Here is a 24,535-nt window from a genome sequence, read left to right on the forward strand (position 1 = left end):
GCCTTGGTCTTCTTTGTCCTATAAGTGGAAACTGAAGATGTGTTACTATGATTAAGTATTTAATTGCTAGTATAGTATTGAACTGTGAGCGTTTCGACATTTAAAATACGGTGACATTTAAAAGTGGTTCAAAAGTGAAAGTTTTTTTGCCGACTATTTGAAGACGTTGATTAAAAAACGTTCACATTTAGACCAAATTTCACCGGGATGTGCAATATTGGCTTTCAACTGATAAATGTGGATGTGGTTTCTTAGTAAGCCTCTAAAATGAAGATATACTATTATTAGCACAATGTAGAGGACGAAACATTTTAGTATTGCAAATCCCGTTGAAATCTGGTCTAAACGTGAACATTCAATCAACGTCTATAAATAGTCGGTGAAAAAACCTTCACTTTTGAACGTCTTTTCAACGGTGGGCGTAGACGTCTTTTCAACGGAAAAATGCTCTCTGGAAAGGGTGTTAATTGTTGTTCTAAGCAGGTGAAAAAGCACTTCAGTGTGTGGTCACAACAGGTTTTGTTTGCAGATAATTTGTAAAAATTTGTGAATTTACCTCTTCCATTCTGTAGGATTCAAACACATACAGGTAGCTGCCTGGTCTGCCTACCAGTCTAGAGGAAAAATTAATGAACAGGTTTAAAACTGTTTTCATTTATCATCATGACATTTGTTGAAATTATATAAGAGTGATTAAACATATTACAATGACAAAATTACACTTTAAAATACAATGAGGGGACCAACCTTCCCCTGAAGAAAGCAATGTAGATGATGGGGGTGAAAGCGTTGACAAACTTGAGAATAAAGGTCTTGAAGATCAGTCGTTCCTCAAAACTCTTGTCTGTTTTAGGAACCTCTAAAAACAAAGAGAAAATGTTGCAATTTGCAGTGAAAAACAGGCCAAAACATAACCTCTGATTGTAAGCACTCCACTTTTTGGCCACATGTATTAAGGTTAATATGTTTCAAAATGCAAGAGTTTGTGGATTGATGTGAGAACTTGTAGAATACAATGTGAGAGCGTGTAGAACAAAAATCTGTGTTTAAATTTTCACAGAAATATTTACATATGTGAGCTGAATGTGAATTCACAAACAAAAAACAAACAAACATGGGAGCTTGTAGGAAAAAATGGGAACTTGTACTTTGAAAATTTCAATGAGAGAAAATATTCACACATCTTCTGGATCTGAAGTCACGGATTAAATATTCACAAATGTGTAAATTCATATTTACATAGATACAATGACAGCTGCAAACTTGTAATTTTCTCATATTCAATTTTTTAAGTTGTCCATTTCTCCAGTAAAACTGGTATGATTCAATTATCCAGTGTGACTGTGTTGAGGATATAAAATTTAAAATATACAGTTATAATGATCAAGTCTGTCTGTGTTAAATTGATCACTATGAGCGGATGATTTTGTTTATATTTATTTCTCATGCAAATTTACGTTTGTATATTTTTTTATGAAATAGACAGCTTCACTATTCATACTATACAGTACATACCATACACTAGACTCTAGTGTATGCTACAGAGAAAGACTAGACGACAGGTCGCCTGAAGTTTCTCTGTTATATCTCGTTGGCTTGCTCGTCATAAGCTTCAAAGAGACTACGTTTTTTATTGAGAGAAAATTATTTTCTCTTCAGGTAACCAGCCGGAAGCAAACAAATTACCGCCAGTCAAAGTATCATGGGAGTAAGAAAAAAAAAAAGAAAAAATGAAAATGAGAATTACTGCAGTTTTCCTTCATTTTCTCTCATAGCTTTCTCTCTTAGCTTTATTAAATGTCAGGTCTCTGTCAGGAAAAACATTTTTAATCAATGATTTTATTGTTAGGCACAAACTGGACATTTTGTTTTTAACTGAAACATGGTTAAATCAAGATAACAGTGCAGCTGTTCTTATTGAATCAACACCTGACAACTTCAGTTTCATGAGTGAAACAAGGAGGTATAAGAAAGGAGGTGGAGTTGCTATTTTATTTAATGATTCTCTTCAATGCAAGCAGATGTCCTTTGGTCATTTTAGTTCTTTTGCATATGTGGCTCTGAATTCCACTCAAGCTTTATTCCTAAACATTTACAGACCGCCTAAATACTGCGCAACCTTCTTTGATGAGTTTACTGAACTGCTGTCTATAATCTGTATTGATTTTGACTGTGTTGTTATTGTTGGCAAATTTTAATATCCATGTTGATAATCCCCAGGACAGAGGGTCTATAGAACTATGTGGTGTCCTTGATAACTATGATCTGACTCAGCATGTGACAGGATCCACACACATCAGGGGGCACACTCTGGACCTAATCATCACCAAAGGTGTAAAAGTTTCCAAGGTCGCTGTGACTGATGTTGCACTCTCTGATCATTTCTGTGTTTTCTTTGAGAATGCAATCTCCTTGCACACAAATGTCCAAATCGAGGTTGTGACGAAGCGTTACATCTCTGAAAACACCAGTGAACTATTTATTCAGAAGTTCTCCTCCACACCAGCCCTCTCTTGCATCTCAGTCAATGAGCTTGTAGATGGCTTCAATTCTAAAGTTAAAAATATTATTGATGCCATTGCACCCACTAAAGTGAAGGTTGTCTCGGGTAAGCAAAGATCTCCTTGGAGAAATGCTACGCTGGTCAAAATAGAGAAACGAGAGTGTCGGAAAGCTGAGCGCAGGTGGCGAAAAACTAATCTCCAGGTTCACTGTGACATCTATAAAGAGAGACTTCGCAATTATAATTTGGAACTTAAGCAGTCCTTCTCTGACATCATAACCAAAAACAATAACAATACACGCGCCTTATTTGCTACCGGCGACAGGCTAACAAACCCTCCAGTGTCGGTAGCTGCTGAGCTCCAATCCACCTGGGCATGCAATCAATTTGCCTCCTTTTTTACTGACAAAATTCAGAAAATTAGACAAGCAGTCAGTGCCTCCACACCAACCACAGGATATGTGTTGTCCCCTTCTCTGAATAACATCCATTCAAATATCATGACACAATTTCATTCAATCGACCGTAGAAGCCTTGAAGACATTATACAACATCTGAAGTCATCCTCCTGCTGCTTGGATATTCTACCAACACACTTTTTCAAAAATATTTCAAACTGCATGACCACTGATCTTTTACAAATTGTAAACACATCCCTTCTTTCAGGTGTCTTCCCACAACCCCTAAAAACTGCAGTTATTAAGCTAGTTTAGACTCCGCAACAATGAAAAATTATAGGCCAATATCAAACCTCCCATTTTTAAGTAAAATAATTGAAAAAGCAGTTTTCCAACAGCTGAACAACTTCTTGGCCGTAAATAACTGCTTTGATGTCTTCCAGTCAGGCTTTCGACAGCACCACAGTACTGAAACTGCTCTTGTTAAGGTTTTCAACGACATCCACTTAAACACAGACAATGGCAGAATTTCAGTCTTAGTATTACTAGATCTCAGTGCTGCATTCGACACGGTCGACCATGCCATACTCCTAGAAAGACTAAAAATCTGGGTGGGACTTTCTGGCACAGCACTTAACTGGTTTGAATCATACTTGAAGGACAGAGAATACTTTGTGTCTGTAGCTAATTACACATCAGACCTGACTAAAATGACATGTGGTGTTCCCCAAGGTTCAATACTGGGGCCTCTTCTGTTCAACATCTACATGCTTCCACTAGCTCAGATTATGGAAAACAACAAAGTGTGTTATCATAACTATGCAGACGACACACAAATCTACATAACTATGTCACCAGGGGACTATAATCCCATAAAAGGGCTGGGTAACTGCATTGAACAAATCAACAACTGGATGTGCCAGAATTTTCTTCAATTAAACAAAGATAAAACAGAAGTAATTGTTTTTGGTACCAAGGACGAACGATTGAAAATCACCGCTCAGCTTCAATCACTGATGTTAAAACACACAAACCAAGCCAGAAATCTAGGTGTAGTTATGGATTCAGACCTCAACCTGAACAGCCATATCAAGACAATTACAAAATCAGCCTACTATCACCTGAAGAATATATCAAGGATTAGAGGACTTATGTCTCAACAGGATTTGGAAAAACTTGTCCATGCATTTATCTTCAGCAGACTGGACTACTGTAACGGTGTGTTTACAGGTCTCTGTAAAAAGTCTGTCAGAAAGCTGCAGCTGATTCAGAACGCTGCAGCTCGAGTCCTCACTAAGACCAGGAGGGTGGATCACATCACTCCAGTTCTGAGGTCTTTGCACTGGCTTCCTGTCAAACAAAGAATTGACTTTAAAATCCTGCTGTTGGTTTATAAAGCACTGAATGGTTGAGGGCCAAAATACATCTCTGATCTGCTGCTACCTTATGAACCATCCCGACCCCTTAGGTCGTCTGGGACTGGTCTACTTTCTGTTCCCAGAGTCAGAACTAAACATGGAGAAGCTTCAGTTTTTCTGCACCACATATCTGGAACAAAGTCCCAGAAAGCTGCAGGTCTGCTGAGACCCTCAGCTCCTTTAAATAAAGATTGAAGACTTTTCTGTTTGCTGCTGCCTTTAATTGAACCACATTCAATTAATATATTAATCAATTTCCAAATACTGCTGATTGAAAACACGAAATTTAGTGATGTTACGTTACGATGTCTGAAAAGTCCTGGTAAACCGATAAAAAGTGTAAGCATCATTGAAAGACCTCAGAGAGGCCGGGTTAGAGTCCCGAGACGGGGTTGGAGTTACCGCGTCGAGACGGGGTTAGAGTCCCGCGTCCAATTGTCCGGGTTAGAGTCCCGAGGCGGGGTTGGAGTCCCACGCTAAATAAGACCTCAGAGAGGCTGGGTTAGAGTCCCGAGACCGGGTTGGAGTCCCGCGTCTAGACGGGGTTAGAGTCCCGCGTCCAATTGTCCGAATTAGAGTCCCGAGGCGGGGTTGGAGTCCCACGCTAAATAAGACCTCAGGGAGGCCGGGTTAGAGTTCCGCAATGTGATAAAACTGTATTGATAAAACTGATTTTTTATTTTTTTTGTGTTTTAATGACTGTTTTTATTGTTTCAATGTATGTTCTTAATTGTTTTTAAATCTCCTTTACTTTTGCCTTATGTTTTGATGCTTTTAATGGTTTTATGTGAAGCACTTTGAATTACCTTGTTGTTGAAATGTGCTATACAAATAAACTTGCCTTGCCTCATATGTAGTCGTGTATGAGAAGAACCAAAACGAACACTAAGCTTGATTAATAAAAGCTAATTATTTAAAAACATAATTTGTAAAGGAATGATTCTGTCCCAAGCTTTTTGATCCATATGAGCGGTTGATCACTATAAGCGGTTTCCACTGTATGTATATAAAAATCAATTGAAATGGGAATTTTGAGTGTGGAAATAACTCTGGAAACAGGGCTTCTGCCCACTTCCAGACTCTTTAGAGAAGTGGTGCACTTCCTGTAACAAGCACCTGCTAGTTTACTGATCTCAAGCTAGCATTATTGCTACTGAGCAGGTGGTTTCTGCTTTAACTCCCAAAAGGAATTGATTACAGATCTCATGAGTTTCAGTTATTTCCAAGGTTGAAGCTTATTGCAAACAGATTAAATAAAGATTTGTTAAGGGGATTCCCTACTGGATTACGATTGGATAAAATGCCATTAAACCCCACTGTGTGTAACAAAATACCTGCTATATAACATAGCTTTGAAAGGCCCTGAAATGTGTATTATGTCATGCTAATTTACTGTTCATATAAATTGTTATGAATTACTACTTACATCTTATATATTTAAGATGGCATTTGAGCAATATTGTTGCATGGAATTGTCACCATATATATGAATTATAAAAACACCTGAATACATTTTTCTGTGCTACAGAGTCAGTCAGAATGCTTATGAAAGTGAAATTCCCTTTCAAAACAAAGCCTTGCATCTCCAGAACCAAAACTCTACTTGCCTGCGTTGAACAGTGAACATTAAGTGAACGCCTTGACTCTCTCTGACACACTTTCCGGATGCTGTTTTCTTATCGCTGCACAGTCTATAAGTTATTTCTTTATTCACAAAATCACAGACACAATATCAAATCATTACAATCATCATACATTAAGCAAAAACAGTCTCAAGAAGAAGGTGACTGCACAATAAAAAATAAAAAGGGTACAAGAGTGACCCACTCATTTTTGTTGTTGTTAAAAAAGTCCCATTGTCCACGATTACAACGTATCCTCATACAACAGTTCGTATGATGTCTTAAGAAAGAAAAAGTTACTCCTCATTTTTTGTGCATTTTTCTACAAAATTCCAGCAACACCGGCTTGTTGCATCCTTACAGTCTCTTCAAAATAAACCTGTCTATACAGGAAACAACATATAGTTATGTTTAGGAAAATATTGTGATTTAAAACAACTAGATGTGCCATTAGTTAAGTATGTAAGTTTTGTGATAAATAAATGAACGTTGACTTCTCGATTAACATGGGGAATGAACAGCGGCCTCCTGGTTAACAGCCCACCTCCCCTCTGTTCCACCCTGTGTTGGTTTTTGCTGTCTTTATACTTCCTGGTTTATGATTACGTGGATTACATGCAAATTGATTTTGTGGGGATATCGATGAATTACAGTGCATTTATTTTCATCAGTATAGCTATGAACGCTGGATGAAAACAATCTGACTAATTTCATAGACATGTGACCTAGTTACTTACCTAACACAGTGAGCCATCGTGCCACAGCTCCGTACACCTCATCCAGTATGAGGATGACCACCAGGTTGATGATTGCCGCGGTGGTTTTAACCGTCAGTTGTGCGTTGCTCCTTGTGACCGGATTGGAGCTCATATAAAGGGCGGCTTTGGTGGAGATCCGGTAGAGGATCACGCCAAAGACGATGGCAAACGTAACACCGATCTGACAATGAAAAGGTTTTCAGGATCAACAAACAGAATACGATTGTGAGGGGGAAGAGAAACAAACAATCCACCTTGTTTTAATGCAGAGAATTGGCTTCTTCTTACCATTAACAGCATCATGACAATGTTAGTCATGTAGGCTGGAAGGCGGTCTTGACATGTGAGCTTTTCAATCTAAAAATAGATAAATAAAAATCAGAAACAAGGCATGTAAACACACTGACGGCAATGCAGAGGTGAAAAAAGACTGAAAGGCTGTAAAAAGTGCTAAAAAAAATAGGAACGAACTTGTGACACACACAACTTGAATGATATAAATATGTAGAGACTACCATGTAATTACCTTGTGCTGTGATTTCTGATCTTTGCTCAGAGACTTCTGCATGACTCTGAATTCATACTCGGCCCTGGGGTGGTCCTGTGATGGTGGCACAAAACAGAAATGACAGACAAAGACAGTGAAACATAAGTGGTGGATTTGAATGTCTGTGGAAGAAGAGACTAGTCTGTTGTTGGGGTCTGACAAAGACTTGGCACCATGTGCTTTAAACAAAAGAAAAGACTTGGGCCTGTTTGTTCAGCAAAAGGCCTGATCTGGGTGGAAGATAACAGCAAGCGCCAAGGAATGTTTTACATGGCCTTAGATACATAAGCAATAAAACATCAAAACTGCGATCCCATTGAACAAACAGCCACAGACACCCCAGGACCCCCTGTGGTGCAGCCCTTCTTTGTAGAATAGTACAAATAGTACATCTTACCTTATGTTTAGCTTGATGTCTGGGCTTAGTTAGGTCATTGTTTGTTTATTATCTTGTTTGATTTGCTTAAGTTACTCTATTGTTATAACGTGGTGTGCATGCTCAATAATCGCTGAGATTAATGACCGAGATCGTTAATGTTGTGTAGAAATTACTGTGTATTTCATACTGCTGCAATCGTGTTTTGAGATAGATCAGTCACCGCTAGTTTGTTATTTTATCGTTTCAAAGATCAGAACCGCGGTTGGGCAAGTCCAAGATCGCCAGCCGGGTTTCTGTGATGAGATCTCTTCGTCTACTAACCCACGTGTCACGTTTTAGATTACATCTGCCATTGTCTGAGCAGTTTGCCTCTCTCTCTCTCTCTCTCTCTCTCTCTCTCGATAGCAAGCTCATAAATGTATAGTATTTGTTGTTAGTTTAGATATTAGTTGACTTGATCATTATTATTGGAACTTAATAAACTCTGTTATACTTTAAAGAGCAGCTGTCTGTGATCACTTTGTGCATGTGTATTGTAATAATAGCTGGATATGTGGCCTGTGCTCGTACTCAAAACCTTCACGTTTCACTCCGAATGTGGAATAGTACTTTGACTATTGACATTGTGAGTGAACACTAATTATGAGACTTAGTTTATAGTTTGGTTATTGGTCCCTGTCCTCAGGGTGGTGCCCCGTTATTATTAATCATTTTTAATAATCTTACTGACATTAATAATTCTATTGATGTCAATAATTTAGTTCCCAACACTGTCCAAGAGCTGTAAAAGGCATTTAAATAAAGTACACCGATCACATGATACACACGTGATGTGCAAGACCACCTTATTATACTTGGAAGAATTTTTTTATTTCCAATGCAATCAAATACCTGTTGGACAAATGAATGGAATATAAACAACAGACTCTTGCACACTGTCTCACAGTTTGAACTAAAGTTGGGCTGCAGGTTTTTCTTTCGCCTGTAGGAATTCACACAATGGCTTTTTAAATCTGTCATCCGCCCGATAGTAGCTTAGCGGATATCAGACAGCAGCTTTCGGATATCTCCAGCAGCGTTTGGGGGTCAATCCAATTCACTCCATTGGCTGAGAGGTGCTGTGGTGGCTGCAAACCATCAACCAGGCATAGGGAAGGTTCTGTTTCACTATTCTTTACATTATGATGCGAGACATAAAGATACTTGTTTTGGCTGACTTTATATTTCAGTGTTTTGCAGCCGACCATCCTTCTGGCAAAAGACTGAGCAGCTGCATCACACCTCCCTTAATTGATAAGCCTGGACAATTGGACTGTACCATTCTACAACAGCAAGAGGGGTGTTGTCAGGAGCCTTTACATCTGCACCACAGCAGAGGAATGTCTTCACACCCCTGCAATTAACTATGGACTTTATAGTATGGCAATTATGTTAAGTTTTTACAGTTATTTTGATTTGTCACTTTTGCTTGATTTTGTTACCCATCCTAATTATTGTACATACTTTGGGTGAATAAAATCCCTATTTTCTCCACTTTACCTGCTCTCCCAGCTTTATGTGTACCCTGGTCCCTTACAGGTGCCTTTGGACAAAGAGCACATCTTCCTTCACATTTGGTGGGCCTGAGTTTGACCTGCTTCAATCCCTCCACATGGTCCTTGACGAACGTATAAACATCATGTCTTACCCCAACCTGGCCCTGCCATTTATTTTCAGCACATCTACCAACCATGCTTAAGTCAGTGGTCGCTCTCCAAAATAAAATAAAAATAAATTCAGAAACACATTGGGCCTCATTCTCGAACATTTTCTGAAGTGTCTTCTGAAATGTTTTCTTACGGACTTCGGAAGACCAACGTCAGAAAAGATCTCCGCCTGAAAATGGGTTCATACACAGCCGAAGTGTGTTCTCAGCTGTGCTCCCCCGAATGAGGATTCTTAAATCGCGTGCACCTGGATTTGCATACAGAAACGCCCCGCCAGCTCCTTATAAGGGCATGCAACTGAAGAGACGTGTGCACAATCGACAGACTCCACAGGCAACGCGAAAGCAACTTCAGACTGATTAAAATCATGTCAAAGCAGAAAGTCCTGTCCGGATCTAGTCCTATAGTGTTTTTCTCTGTAGATTGTAATCCTAGTTTGACTTGATTATAGTAAATGCATTGGGTGCCTTCCATTTCAGCCCATCATACAATATTCATCATTCGATAATTAAGATGTACTTGAAATGTGTTCTTATATTTTAGTTATTCATGTTTTTTTCTCCATTGAATGGTATATTTGACACTGAACTAGTTCATCTTTATCTCAGTGATAGTGTCCAAATGAGCATAAAATATCACTGGTATGTAAAAACTACACGGACAACAAAATAGATGTAAATGTTGATCAAAAGCTTATTCCCTTCTGCTCATAATAAAACAAGTAAACAACTCAAAAGTTGACACTGTCTGGTCCATTCTCCATCCATTGTGTGCGGTCCCTTTAAGAATTAGGATTTGGGAGTGACGCGGATATGAAAGCTAGTTTATCTGTCTTTCCTTCACAAGCAGGAAAATTATTTCTCTGTCTTTATTTGAGAAAAGTTCATAGTTGTGTTGTCAAATTTCACTGTGACCCTTAAATTCTGTCTCTTGTGTTATCATATACTGAATGCAAGCAAAACTACAGGGCAAAATCACACTTTCTGATTGAACCAATCTATGAACTGTCTGAAACAATGGATTTTCGCGGCCCCGAATAGGCCCCCAAAAAAATTGCCGTCAAACATGACACCCGCGCAAACATGTCACGCTCCCCTTGGGGCTAAGCCCCCCCTTTCTTTGAATCCTAGAAATGCCCTTGGTCTGGACAGTCTTTTTCTCTCAACGCCTCAATAGGTAGATCTTGCCTGTCACCAAGGCAGAGGTCGGGGATCTTGGGCTTAAAAAGGTTGGTGACCACTGCTGTAAGTCATGAAGAGCCTGAAACAAACACCAACCGATCGAATCTCCCTGTAAGGAGAATCTTGCCTGAGAGGGGAAGGCGTCAGCTTGAAGGTGGACTGTTGTTCAGAAAGACAAGGCAGCTACGACAACTGATATTACTTGCAAAATACAGATCCAGTACCCTGAAATACTCATGGACCATTTTACTCGGTTCCAAGCCTATACCACCTAGCAAGGGTGTAGGTTTTTAGTTTAACATTTTAGGGGACACTCACAGGACATTTGAGCGTCAAAACACTTAAATTCCTGCTTTCTGGTAAATTTTTAGGCACTAATTTATCAATTTATTATCAATAATAGATATAATTAATTGATGGTGTAAATGTCTTAATTTATGTAAAGGAAGACACAAAATTCAGACGCCATGTGACGATTTAGACAGTGGCGGGCCGTGCTTTTTATATCTGGGCCTTCACTGCTGTCCTGCAGCTGAAACACAGCTACGGTTATTATTTGTTTCGTGTCAAAATGAAGCCAACACCTGTAGATAGAGTGCGTCTCCTCTCTGCTCTGACTGCAGCTGGGACTGCTGCGCGAGGCGCCTGTGTGTGCTTTGGGGCGGCGGAGGGGCTCACGGCAGCTCCCGCTGCTCGTTCATAACAGTGCAGAATGTACGTGCTTTAACGAGTCAAAACACCACAAAAGTCTCCAACAACACCAGAAAAAGTCGCTAGATTTGTCGCTAGTAGCTTTTGACAAAAAAAGTCGGCATGAGGGTTTGGAAAGTCGCCAGATTTAGCGAGAGAGTCGCCAAGTTGCTAACACTGGCACCAGCTAAATATGTCCCCAGAGCAACATTGGACGTAACAATGGTTCCTATCACATATAAAACCAAACAAAAATCCATCTTCATAAAATCAAGTTGTACAAATAATAATATATAAACAAGCATATTAAAGCTACTGCAGATGTAAAAACAAACGCATTTAACTTACCAGAGCTGCTGTTCACTATTTAAAGACAAAGTCCATCCTGCTTTCTTTGTTAATAAAGAGTTTAATCCCACGGTTGTTCAGTACATCCGTGCGTTTTAGTTCCAGTAAGAAGTCCTTCTCGATTCATGGACGCCAGTGAAGATAGTCGAGCCTCCTCAGTTGTATTTCTTGAATAGGTTTTAATGCGTTTGAGGGCTGAAAATGTCCGCTCGACAGAGGCAGCAGATATTGGGATCGTCACTGCCCAACATGTCACACTAGCCCACTGACCAATCACGTACTTGTAGGCCAGCTAGCAGGCTCTGGCACGTCAAAGAATATGCCCAACATGTCAAACTAAAGATCTGATTGGTTGAAGACTATGACAATTAACAATATCGTCCCCATTTACTTAAACTGCAAAGGGATTCACTTGTGAGTCTGCAGGCCTCGGGCCTCTCTTCTTACTTAGAGACACAGAGGTGAAATCTGATTGGATAAAAGCTATACTTAAAACAAGCTGCACTGGAAGCAGAGCAACTGAGGAAGACAGTACCTGTGCAATAAGAAAATAAGATAATGGGAAAAATATTTTTATAAATTATAATACATGTAGTGTATTTAAGAAAAATTATTAAATTATAAAATAGCTATAACTTTGTGATTCTGTTTCGGCCAGCAGAGAAGGCTTTGAAGGCACTGACGGCCCACCACTGGATTTAGAATATAATGGAATATAATGCAGTAAAGCTCTCAGGCATAATTATTCTCCTGTAGATCAACTTTTCTCATTTAAAGTTATCTCTGCTGAGTCAGCACACTTGTAGGCATGATTTAGGCTTCCCTTTTGTTTGGGAAAGTAACCTCTTTAAATGTGCATGTGGCCCCTATTCACAACATCAGGTTTTTTAGCGAACTTTTGAAATGTTACAAAAACAGAAATTCAAATAAGGTGCGTTTCCATCAACTCGTTTGGAGGGAACAAACTCGGCTACAGGGGAGTTTGGTCAGAAGTTGGCGCTATAGGCTTTGCATGGCTGTAATCCGGTAGGTCTTGAATCTGAAACAAAACAAGTCACCATGACCATCTAACCACCTCTAACCCATCTATGAGAGAAAAAGGAAGAGAGGTCTCAAGGTTTGTTTGGACATCGATCAGCTACTATTGGCCGCTGTATACGATCAAAGACAAGCATTTGCGTGTTATGGCACTATCCAAGAAGGCGGTGACAGCAGATATAACTGATCAGTCATGTGAGTTAATGTTGCCTTATATCAGAACTTATTCTGCAAAGCCCTTTACATAATCCATTTATCACATCAATGCTTTTCGACAGAGGCAAAAAAAACTACTCAAGCGAGTGTGAAAACTTTTTTGCACAATTTTTGCAAAGTTTTATCAAATTTTGTCATTTCTATACAGCCAATCAGAGGGATTTCTCTCACAGACGGGTTCCGCCGGCGATTAAACATGCTCTATCAGCTAAAAAGCTGAAACATGGGAAGACTAGTACGAATAGTGCGGGACTCGCCGCAAAAAATTGGACGTCGGGCACTAAACGATGTCCTGAAATTGTCAGAAAGTCGTCCTGGTCTATCAGGTTGTTTACAGGTGGCAGCTGTTTTCTCTGACACGCTGTTTAATGAGCATAACAGTAGAGTCCATACTCACCCCCCGAACCACTGGTGTGTTTAAACATAACATAGATTTTAAATGAAACATTGTGTCAGGAAATGAAATGAACACTCGCAGTTAGAATAAAAGCGAGCAGGAGAAAGAAATGGTTGAGTTGAAAGGTCAGGAAATAATCGCAGCACTTCAAGAGAGGAAAAGTGATCATATTGTAAAGGTTGATAGCAGCATTTTATGGAGACTGGGAGTGGGACTTTTCTGTAATTAACTATGTACATATATTATTATGTTATTTTCCTGAAAAAAATGCGTTATACTGGTGAATTAATGTAATTATCAGATATATTTCTGACATTAATCAGTAAAAATAATTTCCTCTGACTTTTTGATTCCACCCTTTGTTAATTTTTGAGGCTGTAGTTTGTGTGTTGAATTTAACAGAAATATATGTTAATGTGATCCTATTTGCCTTATTTTGTCTTAAATAAGCATCCATCTCAGGCTCCATTCAATGTGACAAACAGAAAGAAGCAACAGGTAGAAAAACAATATTGATGTCAAGCAAACATGAAGACCTTGTTTCTGTAGTATGATCTCTCACAACGAGAGTGAGATATAGTGTTTCAAAAGATTAGCTATTTACTTCAGATTTTACGTTCTTAATAATTGAGGGAATTTGTTCTTGTGAATTGGCTGCTGTCATGTGTGTCACACACACACACACATTCCTACCAAACACTCTTGTGTGCGCGAGATGTATTGTATGCATAGTTAGGTGGTAGCAACGTAACACTTTAAAGAGGCATATTGTTGTTGACTAGTTTATCATAGTTTTCCATATTAAAACTTGCCTTTATATGATTATATAATGCCTCATCAAGAGATATACAATGCATAAGCACAAAAATAAAAAAATGAAAAGCTCTGGTACGTATAAAATTGATTGATGACGTATCATTTTATTCTTCTTTATATTTTATATAATCATTAATTTAAATAAATGATTAAAGGCATGTCTATGTCCATGTATGGCTCAATGTGGGATTAAAAATCTGTTCGATACATGCGTGCACAATGTTATAATGAGATAGCTTCATAAAACAGAACAATGCGTAAGCACGGCTTCATAATTCTGAAAAGAATCATGCGTATGCATATTTCTGTGTGCATAAATAGAGTTTAATGTTGAATCAGCGCTGAGAGGTATGCATGTGGCCCCCTGACGTCTAGGTTCCACAGATTCTGAATCTTTTGACAAGTGATTGCGATCACTTCTCCTTGTTGCAGTTTGTCTAGATTTGGCGTTCGGCGTTATTTTAGAATGCTACATGTTAAGTGTAAATAATTTTGACTTTTTTTGTCACTGAAGCAATTCTGATAATGTTTGGCCTCATTCTAATACCTACACTAATGGACAAAACCTCAGTTACGTTGTGCACCATGTAAATAGAACAAAGACTCCATTTGCAAATTGAATTCATAGTAACACACATATGTCTTGTGTTATGATCTGAGTTTGGAAGCTGCAGCAGAAAGACTAAAAGAGTAAAGAGAGGACTTTATCAAGTAAAATTAATTTATCCAAACCTTGAGAGCTTCCTGTGAAAAATAAACCCAGAGAGACAGAGAAAGACAGAGACAGAGAGCGACAGAGAAAGGTTGACAGGGAGATGGGGGGTGTTAGTAAAAACTACAGCATTAGATTATTACATTCATTTCACTTCTTGTATCCATATGATTTGAAAATACTTCTTTGGTAGCTTAAAACATTTTCTCGACTACATCACTTTTGGTTGGTTCCCATTTGTTTTAAACAGAGAATGTGTTGAATTGGCAGCATCTAGTGGTGAGGTTGTAGATTGCACTCAACTGACACTTCTCCTGTGTGCCAAAGTGTAGGAAATCTACGGTGGTCGAAATGAAAACGTGAATGGTTATGTTATTTGGTCACCACTCACCTCCTCATCTTCAAACCCAGTCAGGTCCCATTCATAGTTCAGTCTCATCTGCCTCCTCTTCCAGTGCTCCATGAACATGGCAGCTTTGAACCAGACAGAATATAATTAGACCAATACAGAGGCACTTTTTATTACCCTTCAACTTTAAATCTTTTGCATTTGGCTGACCAGGTGCATTGGCTAAGGGAGGACGGTGGTGGTAATAGGTACATGGTTAGTCAATATCTCAAACTATCTGATGACGATAAGACTCTGGAGGCAACGGACAATATTTTGGGGGTTCCAGTGTAGACAGCGGACATCAGGGCCAAGACTTCCTCTTCAGTCTACTGCTCATTGTTTACAATATTAGTGGAGTTTCATGGGTGTCCAGTTTATACTCAGTTAACATTTTATTTGTTAGCTAATATAAAGCTAAATAGCTGTCAGACAATAGCCTGTTGGTTCCCAAATTGCGTTTGCTTTCACACGGACTGTTTACCTGCATGAGGCCAAAGCCCGCTCGAATGTGATTGCTCAATACAACTCTGACTACAAACGGAAACCAGAACACTTCTGATACCAAAATCTAGTCCCGCAGCCTCCAGATTCTGCATTCAGATCCGGATTAATAGTTATGTACTATAGGTACATAACTATAGACTGGTGGTAAATGCCTTCTATCAGCGTCTCTGATATATTTCTTATTTTATTATTTGGATAGTTAAATACTGGGTTGATAAGTTGCGCTGAGGAGCATGAGGAGCAACATATTAATGTGAAGTAGAGCTAAGTGTTTTTGATTAAATATTACACTTAAGCTCATATTTGGTTGCTTTTCCTGATGGAAGTGTTCCTTACACATGACGTGTTCGAGGGCCGCTGGAAAGTTGAAAATCCTACGATAATGTCTGTTTTTACAGCTTCTGGCTTTGATAAACGATGTATTTTTTAAAAGTCCTCGTCCTCAAACATGGATGTTCATTTAACCAGGGTCTATGAATATTAGTTAAATATTATATTTAACTAATATTTTGTCCTTTTTTACCCTCTCCAAAACCAAAAACACAGGAGCAATAAGAGGAATAGATTAAACAGTGTGTTTGTTTGTTTAATGTAAGCCGCCCAGCTAACTACCGTAACTTACTACAGTAGTAACCTAGTGATACTTCCAAGGCCAAGAGTTAGCGTATCATTAGCTATCTATATTTTGTCACATTTAAATAATTTAAATAAGTTCCCAGTTCAGGACTGGATTGTTCACTGTTGGCGGGGGGGGGGGGGGGGGGGGGGGGGGGGGGGGGGGACATTTCAGCTGGCAAAATCAAAGAGCTGACTGTGAGAGGCCGTATTTGTGTACCTTTGCCTCAAATGTAGTAACAGTAAACAAGGGCAACGTGGTTTAATGATACGTCGATTAAATTTCACCACAAATGACAGGACATACAGTGGACAGTGATTGTATGTATTGCATGTATTTTCAAGAGAGCTGATGTTCGTTCCCTCACCCCACAGAGCCATGAATATGGAGAAGAAAACGGTGGCGGGGTTGTCAAACAGGTGACTGGCCCGGGCGGTTGCACAGGCCGTGCTAAGCTTCCAGTAGCTGCACACTCGGTCACACAGAGGACACATGGTGATGTTGTTCCTCGGGTGGCAGATCTCCATGCTGGAAAACAAGACACACACACATCAAGCCACGTGTACACAAACACACATTCACACAGTCCATATCACACATCAACATACCGATTCATATTTCATAAATGTGATTGTTTTTGACATTTCTTTGTTTATTAAAAATCACTCTGAATCATTCATCTGGGCCCCGTTCCTCGTACGTGGTTCAACTAAGTCGATCAAATGTCCTATTAGCCAGCTGAAATTAACCCGATGATTGAAATCAGGCTATGTCGGTTTCTCCAAGGCTGATCCGCTCTCAAACAGTCTCGTTAATTCGAACCAGACGATCAGGATCAGGATAATTGCGCGTGCCCGCTCTACTTCAAAAGGGGGAAGCGTCGATCACCGAAACCACGATTTTCTAACAGTACAATGGCAAATAAACTCAAAGAAAGAGCCTCTTTTTTCTCTGCTGACGAGCAGGAGATGATCATGAGGAATTCAAGACCATAATCACGGCAAAATCTAACACTGCCACCGCTGCGAGGGCTAGACAAGAAGCATGGCAAAATATCGCAGACAAGTTAAATGCGTAAGTGTTGGGGAAATGTATAGGCTCATTTTAAGTGCCTCATCACCCCAATCAATCAGATTATATTTCTTTAAATGTGCCTGCTGGCAGTAGGCTTAATGGAATACATCATCGAATGAGATATAGCGAAAATAATTCTCAACTCTTTCAGAATAAATAGATAAAAACAAGCCCAAAGAGTATCTAATTGATACGAATTAATATGAGGATATATGTACTGTATGCCCTTATGTATCATGTAGCCTACTATATATGTGTATATACATGTATGTGTAGATTACCATATAGAACTAGGAGTTTGAATATGTGTGTGTGAATCTGTGTGTGGGCGGATCAGTATGTATGTATCATTCATAATCAGAAATTCAATCAATTTAAGCAGTGAAAAGAAAGTGTGTGATTCTCTCTATTCTTATCATGAGTCCACCTTAATCATTTTCTACAATAATAATATGCTGGTGTACTAATAACACTGTCATATAATTATGAGTGCTTTAACCCCCATGTATGCAACCCAGCCATCAAGAGGACATGGGAGCAAGTAAACACTAAGCACAAACACATTATTCAGAATGGTGAGTCAATACAATATGTGCCATGGTAATATAATGAATACATCCATAAGTTTATTAAGCGCCAAATACACTTTACGAACAGCACGGCATGCAGCGGCTTTCCCGATGTTCTCCGCATCGCAGACACTGTACAAAAATGTACCACTCGCAAAACAGCGCAAGGCTGCATACAGTCTGCATACAGTCTGTGAGACTGTAACAGTCAATGCTCGGCTGCGGCGTGTGGTGTTCAATGTATGGCTCGAGAAGGTCTTGTAAATAAATGATTCCTTGTCGGCAGAATCGATAGCGCTCGTATAGGAAGTCATCGTGATGTGATCACGGATCTTGGCGATGTGGAAGAACTCTCTCCCTATAAAACGCTAATCTAACTAATATCGCTCCTTGATCAATGGGATCTCTGAGGAAGGGAGCTGTACATTAATGCAATAGAGGCTTCTTAGTTTGCGCAGCTGGTTTTAATGGATCACCGTGTGTCTCACTTTACATGCATTTCTGGAACTCCCGTATAACCCCCAGTATATGCGCAAGCGCATTAGACTACCGTATATGACAGGAGCTGCCATTTTTTCCGGGGGTGTGGCAAGCTTATCCAGCTACCTTCAGTTAGCCTGCGCTGGAGCAGGTTCAAGCTTATGAATGTGTTGCCAAACTTGCTTCGTGGAACTGAAAAGCCTGATCTATGTAATCTTATCCTGAAAATGATCCGGCTAACTCAGTTAGCCACGTACGAGGAACGGGGCCCTGTTCTCCTGTGTCTCTGCGTTTGGGTCCATCTCCTGTTGACCCTTTTGCCCCCTGGCGTGACAACCAGGGTATTTAGATAACTCAACGGTAGGATTTTCAATACTGTCATAAATACAGACGCTCTGCTTTGTATGATGCTGTATTGATGTGATGTGATGTAATGTAGCGCACAACAGGCGCCGCCAGAGTTCAGTCGGATACTGATGGAACAGGCAGCTGAGCTGAGAAAGATGCCGACTGTGAGTGTTGGGGATAAAGTTAAAGGACCACTAGGGAAACGCAAAATGCCTCTGCCTCCGTTTAGGGGTATTGTTCTTCTTCCAACTACAGAAGCAGAAGCTTATAGCCACATGATTCTATTCAACTGCCAGTCTGCCACCACCACCTGCATGTCATCTCCATTCGGCCCACTTATGTTGGTAAATGCTGTATGGGCAACGTTACCGAGTCTGAGGTAGAGGTAGAGAGAGAGGTAGAGAGAGAGAGGTAGAGGTAGAGAGAGAGGTAGAGAGAGAGAGAGAGAGAGAGAGAGATGTTTTTAACGTTTTAGCTGTGAATGTATTGGCGCAATGCTAGAGTCAGTGAATAAATGCTACAACACCTCTAGACCTAAGTCAAGTTGACGTGTATCACTGTCAGTACAACTGTATTTTCTTCTGTGACTTGGATGTATTATAATAGCCTAGTGTCGGCTAAGTGTCAGTGTTTTTGTTACGGTACTCTGCACAGTTCTGACATTTGCCCGACCGCTCTCATCCCCCGGCTCTGAAGCTCTGTGTTCGCCGTTGTTGGCAGCACTGAGGTCACCAAGGAATTAAATAGTAAAAACTTATTGCCACACAATCACACGTTAAAAATGTATATTTAAAGTATGTAAAAAGGATTAAGTTGGTGTCTTCCAGATCTGAAAAGATTGAAAGATTAATATCTGCTATTATCCCTTATTAAGTTAGTTATAATGGAGATGTCCATCAGGCAGTCTCAATGACCACAGACAGAAAGGCGGTCTGGTTTATCTCGGTGTGGTTTGGTGTCTGAGTGAGACGCTGACATTAACACTTGTACTGAGCCTGTATGGTCTGCGTTGAGTGTAAAAGTGTGCCGTTAGCGTGTGTCATAATGTCCTGAGGATAATGAGAAGCAGGTTGAGGAAGGGGAAGAGGCCCTACTTTCCCTACTCGTTCATCAAACCTTTTATTTTGTCTCCCTCTCTCTGCATTTGTTCTTCTTTTCTGTATCCACTTTGATTTTCTTTAAAAGAGGGACAATTTTAACCTTTTATGTGGCTGTCCAATCAGTGTTGATGGTAAATGTTTGCCGTTGAAGCAATAAATTCCTGTGTACTGTATTGACCAAGAAAGCTGTACCAGGATGCTTTGCACGCAAGCTTCTGAAGCCCCGAGGGCCCCCCCACCTGTGTCCTCTTGCACAGCTAATGCACCCGCAGTCTCTCTTGGCAGCATTTCTTCTGCCTCATACTCGAGCTCAAAAAACATGGCTGTATATTTGATTCAGACAAAACACTGTGAAATGTATTTTCATTCATAGCTTCCTCTGCACTCGTTTTATAGGATGCCATTTTCAGAGTTTGAAACGTAGCTAGTTGGTTATACAAGCAAAGAGAACAAGGAAGTTTATGTTTTGAGTGACACTAGAGCACGGCGCCCCCTGGCTACGCAGAAGCGGAGACTCGAAATCCAAGCTGAAACAGCAGCATGTTTGCATCAAATTACGTCAATGTCACGTCAAATGATGGAGTGAGAACAGATTTTTCAGCTGCAAACTCAGCTCTCTGGGTAAGTACAGCACACGTGGAGGAAGTTTTGCTTCAATTGACTACATTTACCATCAACACTGATAAGACATCCGCGAGGTGGTACATTTTCCCTTTAAATCTGAAGGCCTTTACACACCAGGGATGAAAAGGCAAAACGAAACGAATATACTGCACATTCACATTCCATACATTCCATTGAAATGTAAAGGTTTGCACCAACACAGTCATCGATGCACTGTAACTGTAACAGATATAAATTATTTAATGCTATCGCTTATCCTGTATGGTCAGGTTTTATACTATAACTTTCACAATAAATAGGCTACATTCAATTTCATATTATGCCCAAAGCAGTGTAAGCTAATGCAATTGGAAATTAATGGTTCTCTATACGTTACCTGGACAGCAAAGTATGTTTACCCCCTCTGCAAGTCATTATTTTATTGGTTGGCTTGTTTTTATCGGTGTCCGAAAATTCACAGAAGTCGAAACAGCTGTGAAAAAAAAACCTGCACTGCTAAATACAAAGGTTCCTGATTCGAAGCGGATCGGTTCATATAAATAAATGGGTTTGAATTCATAAACTGACATGCGCACAAATTATTTGCATTTGATCTAAAAAGTCATTTTCACTGTATTTTACACAGTCCTAATATTTTAACAAAAAAAATGGTCTAACCTTTTGGGAATCATACTTAAATCGATTTCTTTACAAAAGAAGATCAATATGTTGCAGATGTGAACCAGTTTTGCTCTCCGTACAGGCATGATGGTACCAAACCAAACAACCTCAGTTTGACAAAAAGACACTGTGGTGCTGCACACAGTCAATGCGACAGTCATAAGACTGAAATCCATCTTCTCATCCCACTCAGACTGAGAGCTTTGAGTACTTCCCACAATGTCAAACTGTTCCTTTAAACTGTTATATTAGGGGTATGAGATTGATGCCCAAAAGCAAAACATTCCAAAATAGCTTCAGGGAGACGAATAGCAGCAGAGAATGAGTGGTTATAGAATTGAGTGAGTGTGTTTACCTTGGTATGTTGTCATCGACTGTTGCACATCCATACAGAAACACAATGACCCCCACTAGAGAGGCAGGAATCAGCATCTGGGTGTACAAACCCAACCAGGCAAAGTACAGACCGATCTTTTCACCAAAATACTTCCTAAACACAAAAGATTCAAATCATTTAGATTATTCAGACAAAGCTACAATAATGGTATCAGGACATGGAAACCTGAACTGTACTGATGTGCTTGAAGAGTAAGCAGCGATTCAGACCGTAAACAATCCAGCGTTAAAACAGCACAGCTCGTTGGTGATGAAACAATGAAATCTGATCGAGGAAGTCTAACCTGAGTCACAAATTATGCTTTCAAAGGCTTATCAGATGCCAAAACAACTTGAAGGGTATCTGATTTAATGCCTTTTAAGACCTTTTTAGACCTCAACAAAGAAAATGTATTACCTTTTCTGCAGAAGAAAAAAAAAATGCACATTATGATATTGATACAGAATGATATCCAATATTGACATGCAAATTACCTCCACAAACAAACAAAAATATTTCAATACAATGAATTGTATTCCACCATAACACATTACATGAAACAAAAAACCTTAACACATAGACAGCTAAATCTTTTTTGGTAGCATTTAAATACAGTTAGCTTGAACAACAGAAATTTGTAAAAATGTAATCAAGTAATATGGAAAACAGCATTATTGCCCAGCCTTAACACACAAATACTGACAGAGCTGTCAAAGACCAAATGAGTCATCGGTCAGGACAAAAATCAAAACTAAACTCAAATCAACGGATGGGACTGTACTTTTAAATCCTGTTTCAGAGTTAGATATGATATGACCTAAACATCACTAAAACAATGCAGTGGTTTTAATTAAACATTCAGGATTAGGAAATCCTCAGGGATGTAGTCTGTTCTAGTGTAGTGAGCGATAAATAAATTGTTCTTAGCAAGTAGCCAGGTGGTCATGTACACGCTGCTGCCAACTGGCTCATCACACTAACTCAATTTTATTTAATTCTCATCGTAATGAAAGCAACAAATCGCATCATAATGAACGTAAACACATCATAATGGACCTAAATGCATCATAATGATGCAAACGCATCATAATGATGCAAACGCATCATAATGATGCAAACGCATCATAATATGAGCAAATATATCCTAATAAACATAAATGCATCAAAATGAATATAAACTAATCAAAATCAAAGCAAATGCATCATAATGACAGTAAATGCATCTTAATGAACGTAAACGCATCATATTAAGCTGGTCGCAAACATACACGTGGTTAAAAGCTCTTAATTGTTTGTATTGTTGTAAAAGCACAACATAGATAAAACTTGCTTACCCCTGACTAATTTAGCTGTGACATCACCAAAAATCTGTCAATGCTATTGATTTACGAATGCCAAATTCACACTACACAATTTTTAGCTCTGATTTTTACCATACAAGGAAGATTGAAAGTAAATAATATACCTAAATAAATGTGTCCTTACCGCACAAGTCCGATGGGCTGGTACTTGTAAAAGACACTGTAGTTCGCCCACTCTTCATACAAAAGCTGAGGAAGACAATCAAACATATTTTGTTGTATTATTTGCAGTTTTATCATGCCTTAAGACTTTCTACTGCCATATTTGTCTTTGGGCAGACTTCCTTTTCCTGTTAGTTGGGTTAGCCCCTGGGTGAATGGTTCATGTGACAAACACAAATGTCTCCCAGTCATTTAGATCCATCATTTGACATCATTTAAGTCTATACGTTTGTTCTAAGTTTAATCTGTACTGTTGGTTGATTTAATGTAATTATAAATATGCTGTAGATAGTTCATTGGTTTAGGGACTATGTTCATTAGTGGATTTATATACATTTGGTACTTGAGTATTCTCAGAAGCAGGACAATGTATGTGGGACTGACTGGCTCGTGTTTTTGACAACAATGGAGCTCTATGGCACAGAAAAGAAGACGTATCAAGCTTTGGATAAACACAATACTTGTAGCTAGAAGCTAAAGCTACAGATCACAGTGTAAAAATGAACCAACACATCACCTGGTGATCGAAACAGAACATGATGAAATAAAGGAACAACACTGTTCCTGTAAAGCAGAGTAGGTCTTTATTCACTGTTACAACGTGAAACGTTTAACGTTTAACCATGACTATCTCCAAATCCACTAAACCAGCCTGAACATGAAGAACATCTGAAACCATTACATGAGAGTCTATGGAGCAGAGCCGGATAGTTGGCGAACACTGGATGCTCCACTATGATTGGCCAGTCTGCGTTTGAGGGGCGGGACCTAGCAAAGGGCCAATTAGCATGTTCAAGCAGACCAGAGTTCTGACAGATTATTTTGTGGTTCTAGTGTGCGTGTTGGTTTGTACAGTGGTGGAAAGTAACTATGGAGAGACTCCTCCGCGAAGAGACTCCTCCGCGAATCGACACCTTATCGTGGTGGAGGAGTTTGAGTGGCTCAGTGATCCTGGGAGCTATGTTGTCCGGGGCATTAGCCCCTGGTAGGGTCTCCCAAGGCAAACAGGTTTCAGGGGAGAGCCCAGACTAAGAGCGGTTCAAAACGACCCTAATGATGAGCAGCCCACGGACTACAGTCACCTCGCCCGGACCAGGGAAACCGGGGCACCCTCCCGGAGCCAGACCCAGGAGGGGAGCTCGTAGGCGAGCGTCTGGTGGCCGGGCCTTTGCCCATGGGGCCTGGTCGGGCTCAGCCCGAATAAACATCATGGAGCAGCCACCCTGTGGACCCACCACCCGCAGGGACACGCATTGGGGTCGGGTGCTATGCAGACCGGGCGGTAGGTCCGGCGGGAGGCCCGATCGCCGGCGACATAGACTAGCTCTAGGGACGTGGAACGTCACCTCGCTAGCGGGGAAAGAGCCGGAGCTGGTGCAGGAGGTGGAGCGATACCAGCTAGAAATAGTTGGACTCACCTCCACACACAGCGTTGGCTCTGGAACCAAGCTCCTGGAGAGGGGTTGGACTTTGTCCTTTTCCGGAGTTGCCCAGGGTGAGAGGCGCCGGGCGGGAGTGGGGATACTCACGAGCCCCCGGCT

At 40.0% G+C, this 24,535-nt stretch overlaps 1 protein-coding gene across 1 annotated transcript in view; it reads right to left on the minus strand.

The window, feature by feature from the left end:
* Window positions 1-24,535, minus strand: part of ano1b (anoctamin 1, calcium activated chloride channel b) — a 59,655-nt gene that overhangs the window by 12,668 nt on the left and 22,452 nt on the right. The window contains exons 9-17 of the mRNA XM_076112421.1: window positions 22,957-23,021; window positions 21,451-21,585; window positions 16,608-16,768; window positions 15,121-15,203; window positions 7,226-7,300; window positions 6,988-7,056; window positions 6,679-6,880; window positions 748-859; window positions 557-614 (exon numbers count right to left, since the gene is read on the minus strand). Coding sequence (XP_075968536.1) covers window positions 557-614; window positions 748-859; window positions 6,679-6,880; window positions 6,988-7,056; window positions 7,226-7,300; window positions 15,121-15,203; window positions 16,608-16,768; window positions 21,451-21,585; window positions 22,957-23,021 — 960 coding nt within the window. The remainder of the gene's footprint in view (window positions 1-556; window positions 615-747; window positions 860-6,678; window positions 6,881-6,987; window positions 7,057-7,225; window positions 7,301-15,120; window positions 15,204-16,607; window positions 16,769-21,450; window positions 21,586-22,956; window positions 23,022-24,535) is intronic.

The sequence above is a fragment of the Anarhichas minor genome, unplaced genomic scaffold (assembly GCF_050575085.1).
Source record: "Anarhichas minor isolate MPS153535 unplaced genomic scaffold, ASM5057508v1 ptg000005l, whole genome shotgun sequence".
Lineage (NCBI taxonomy): Eukaryota > Metazoa > Chordata > Actinopteri > Perciformes > Anarhichadidae > Anarhichas > Anarhichas minor.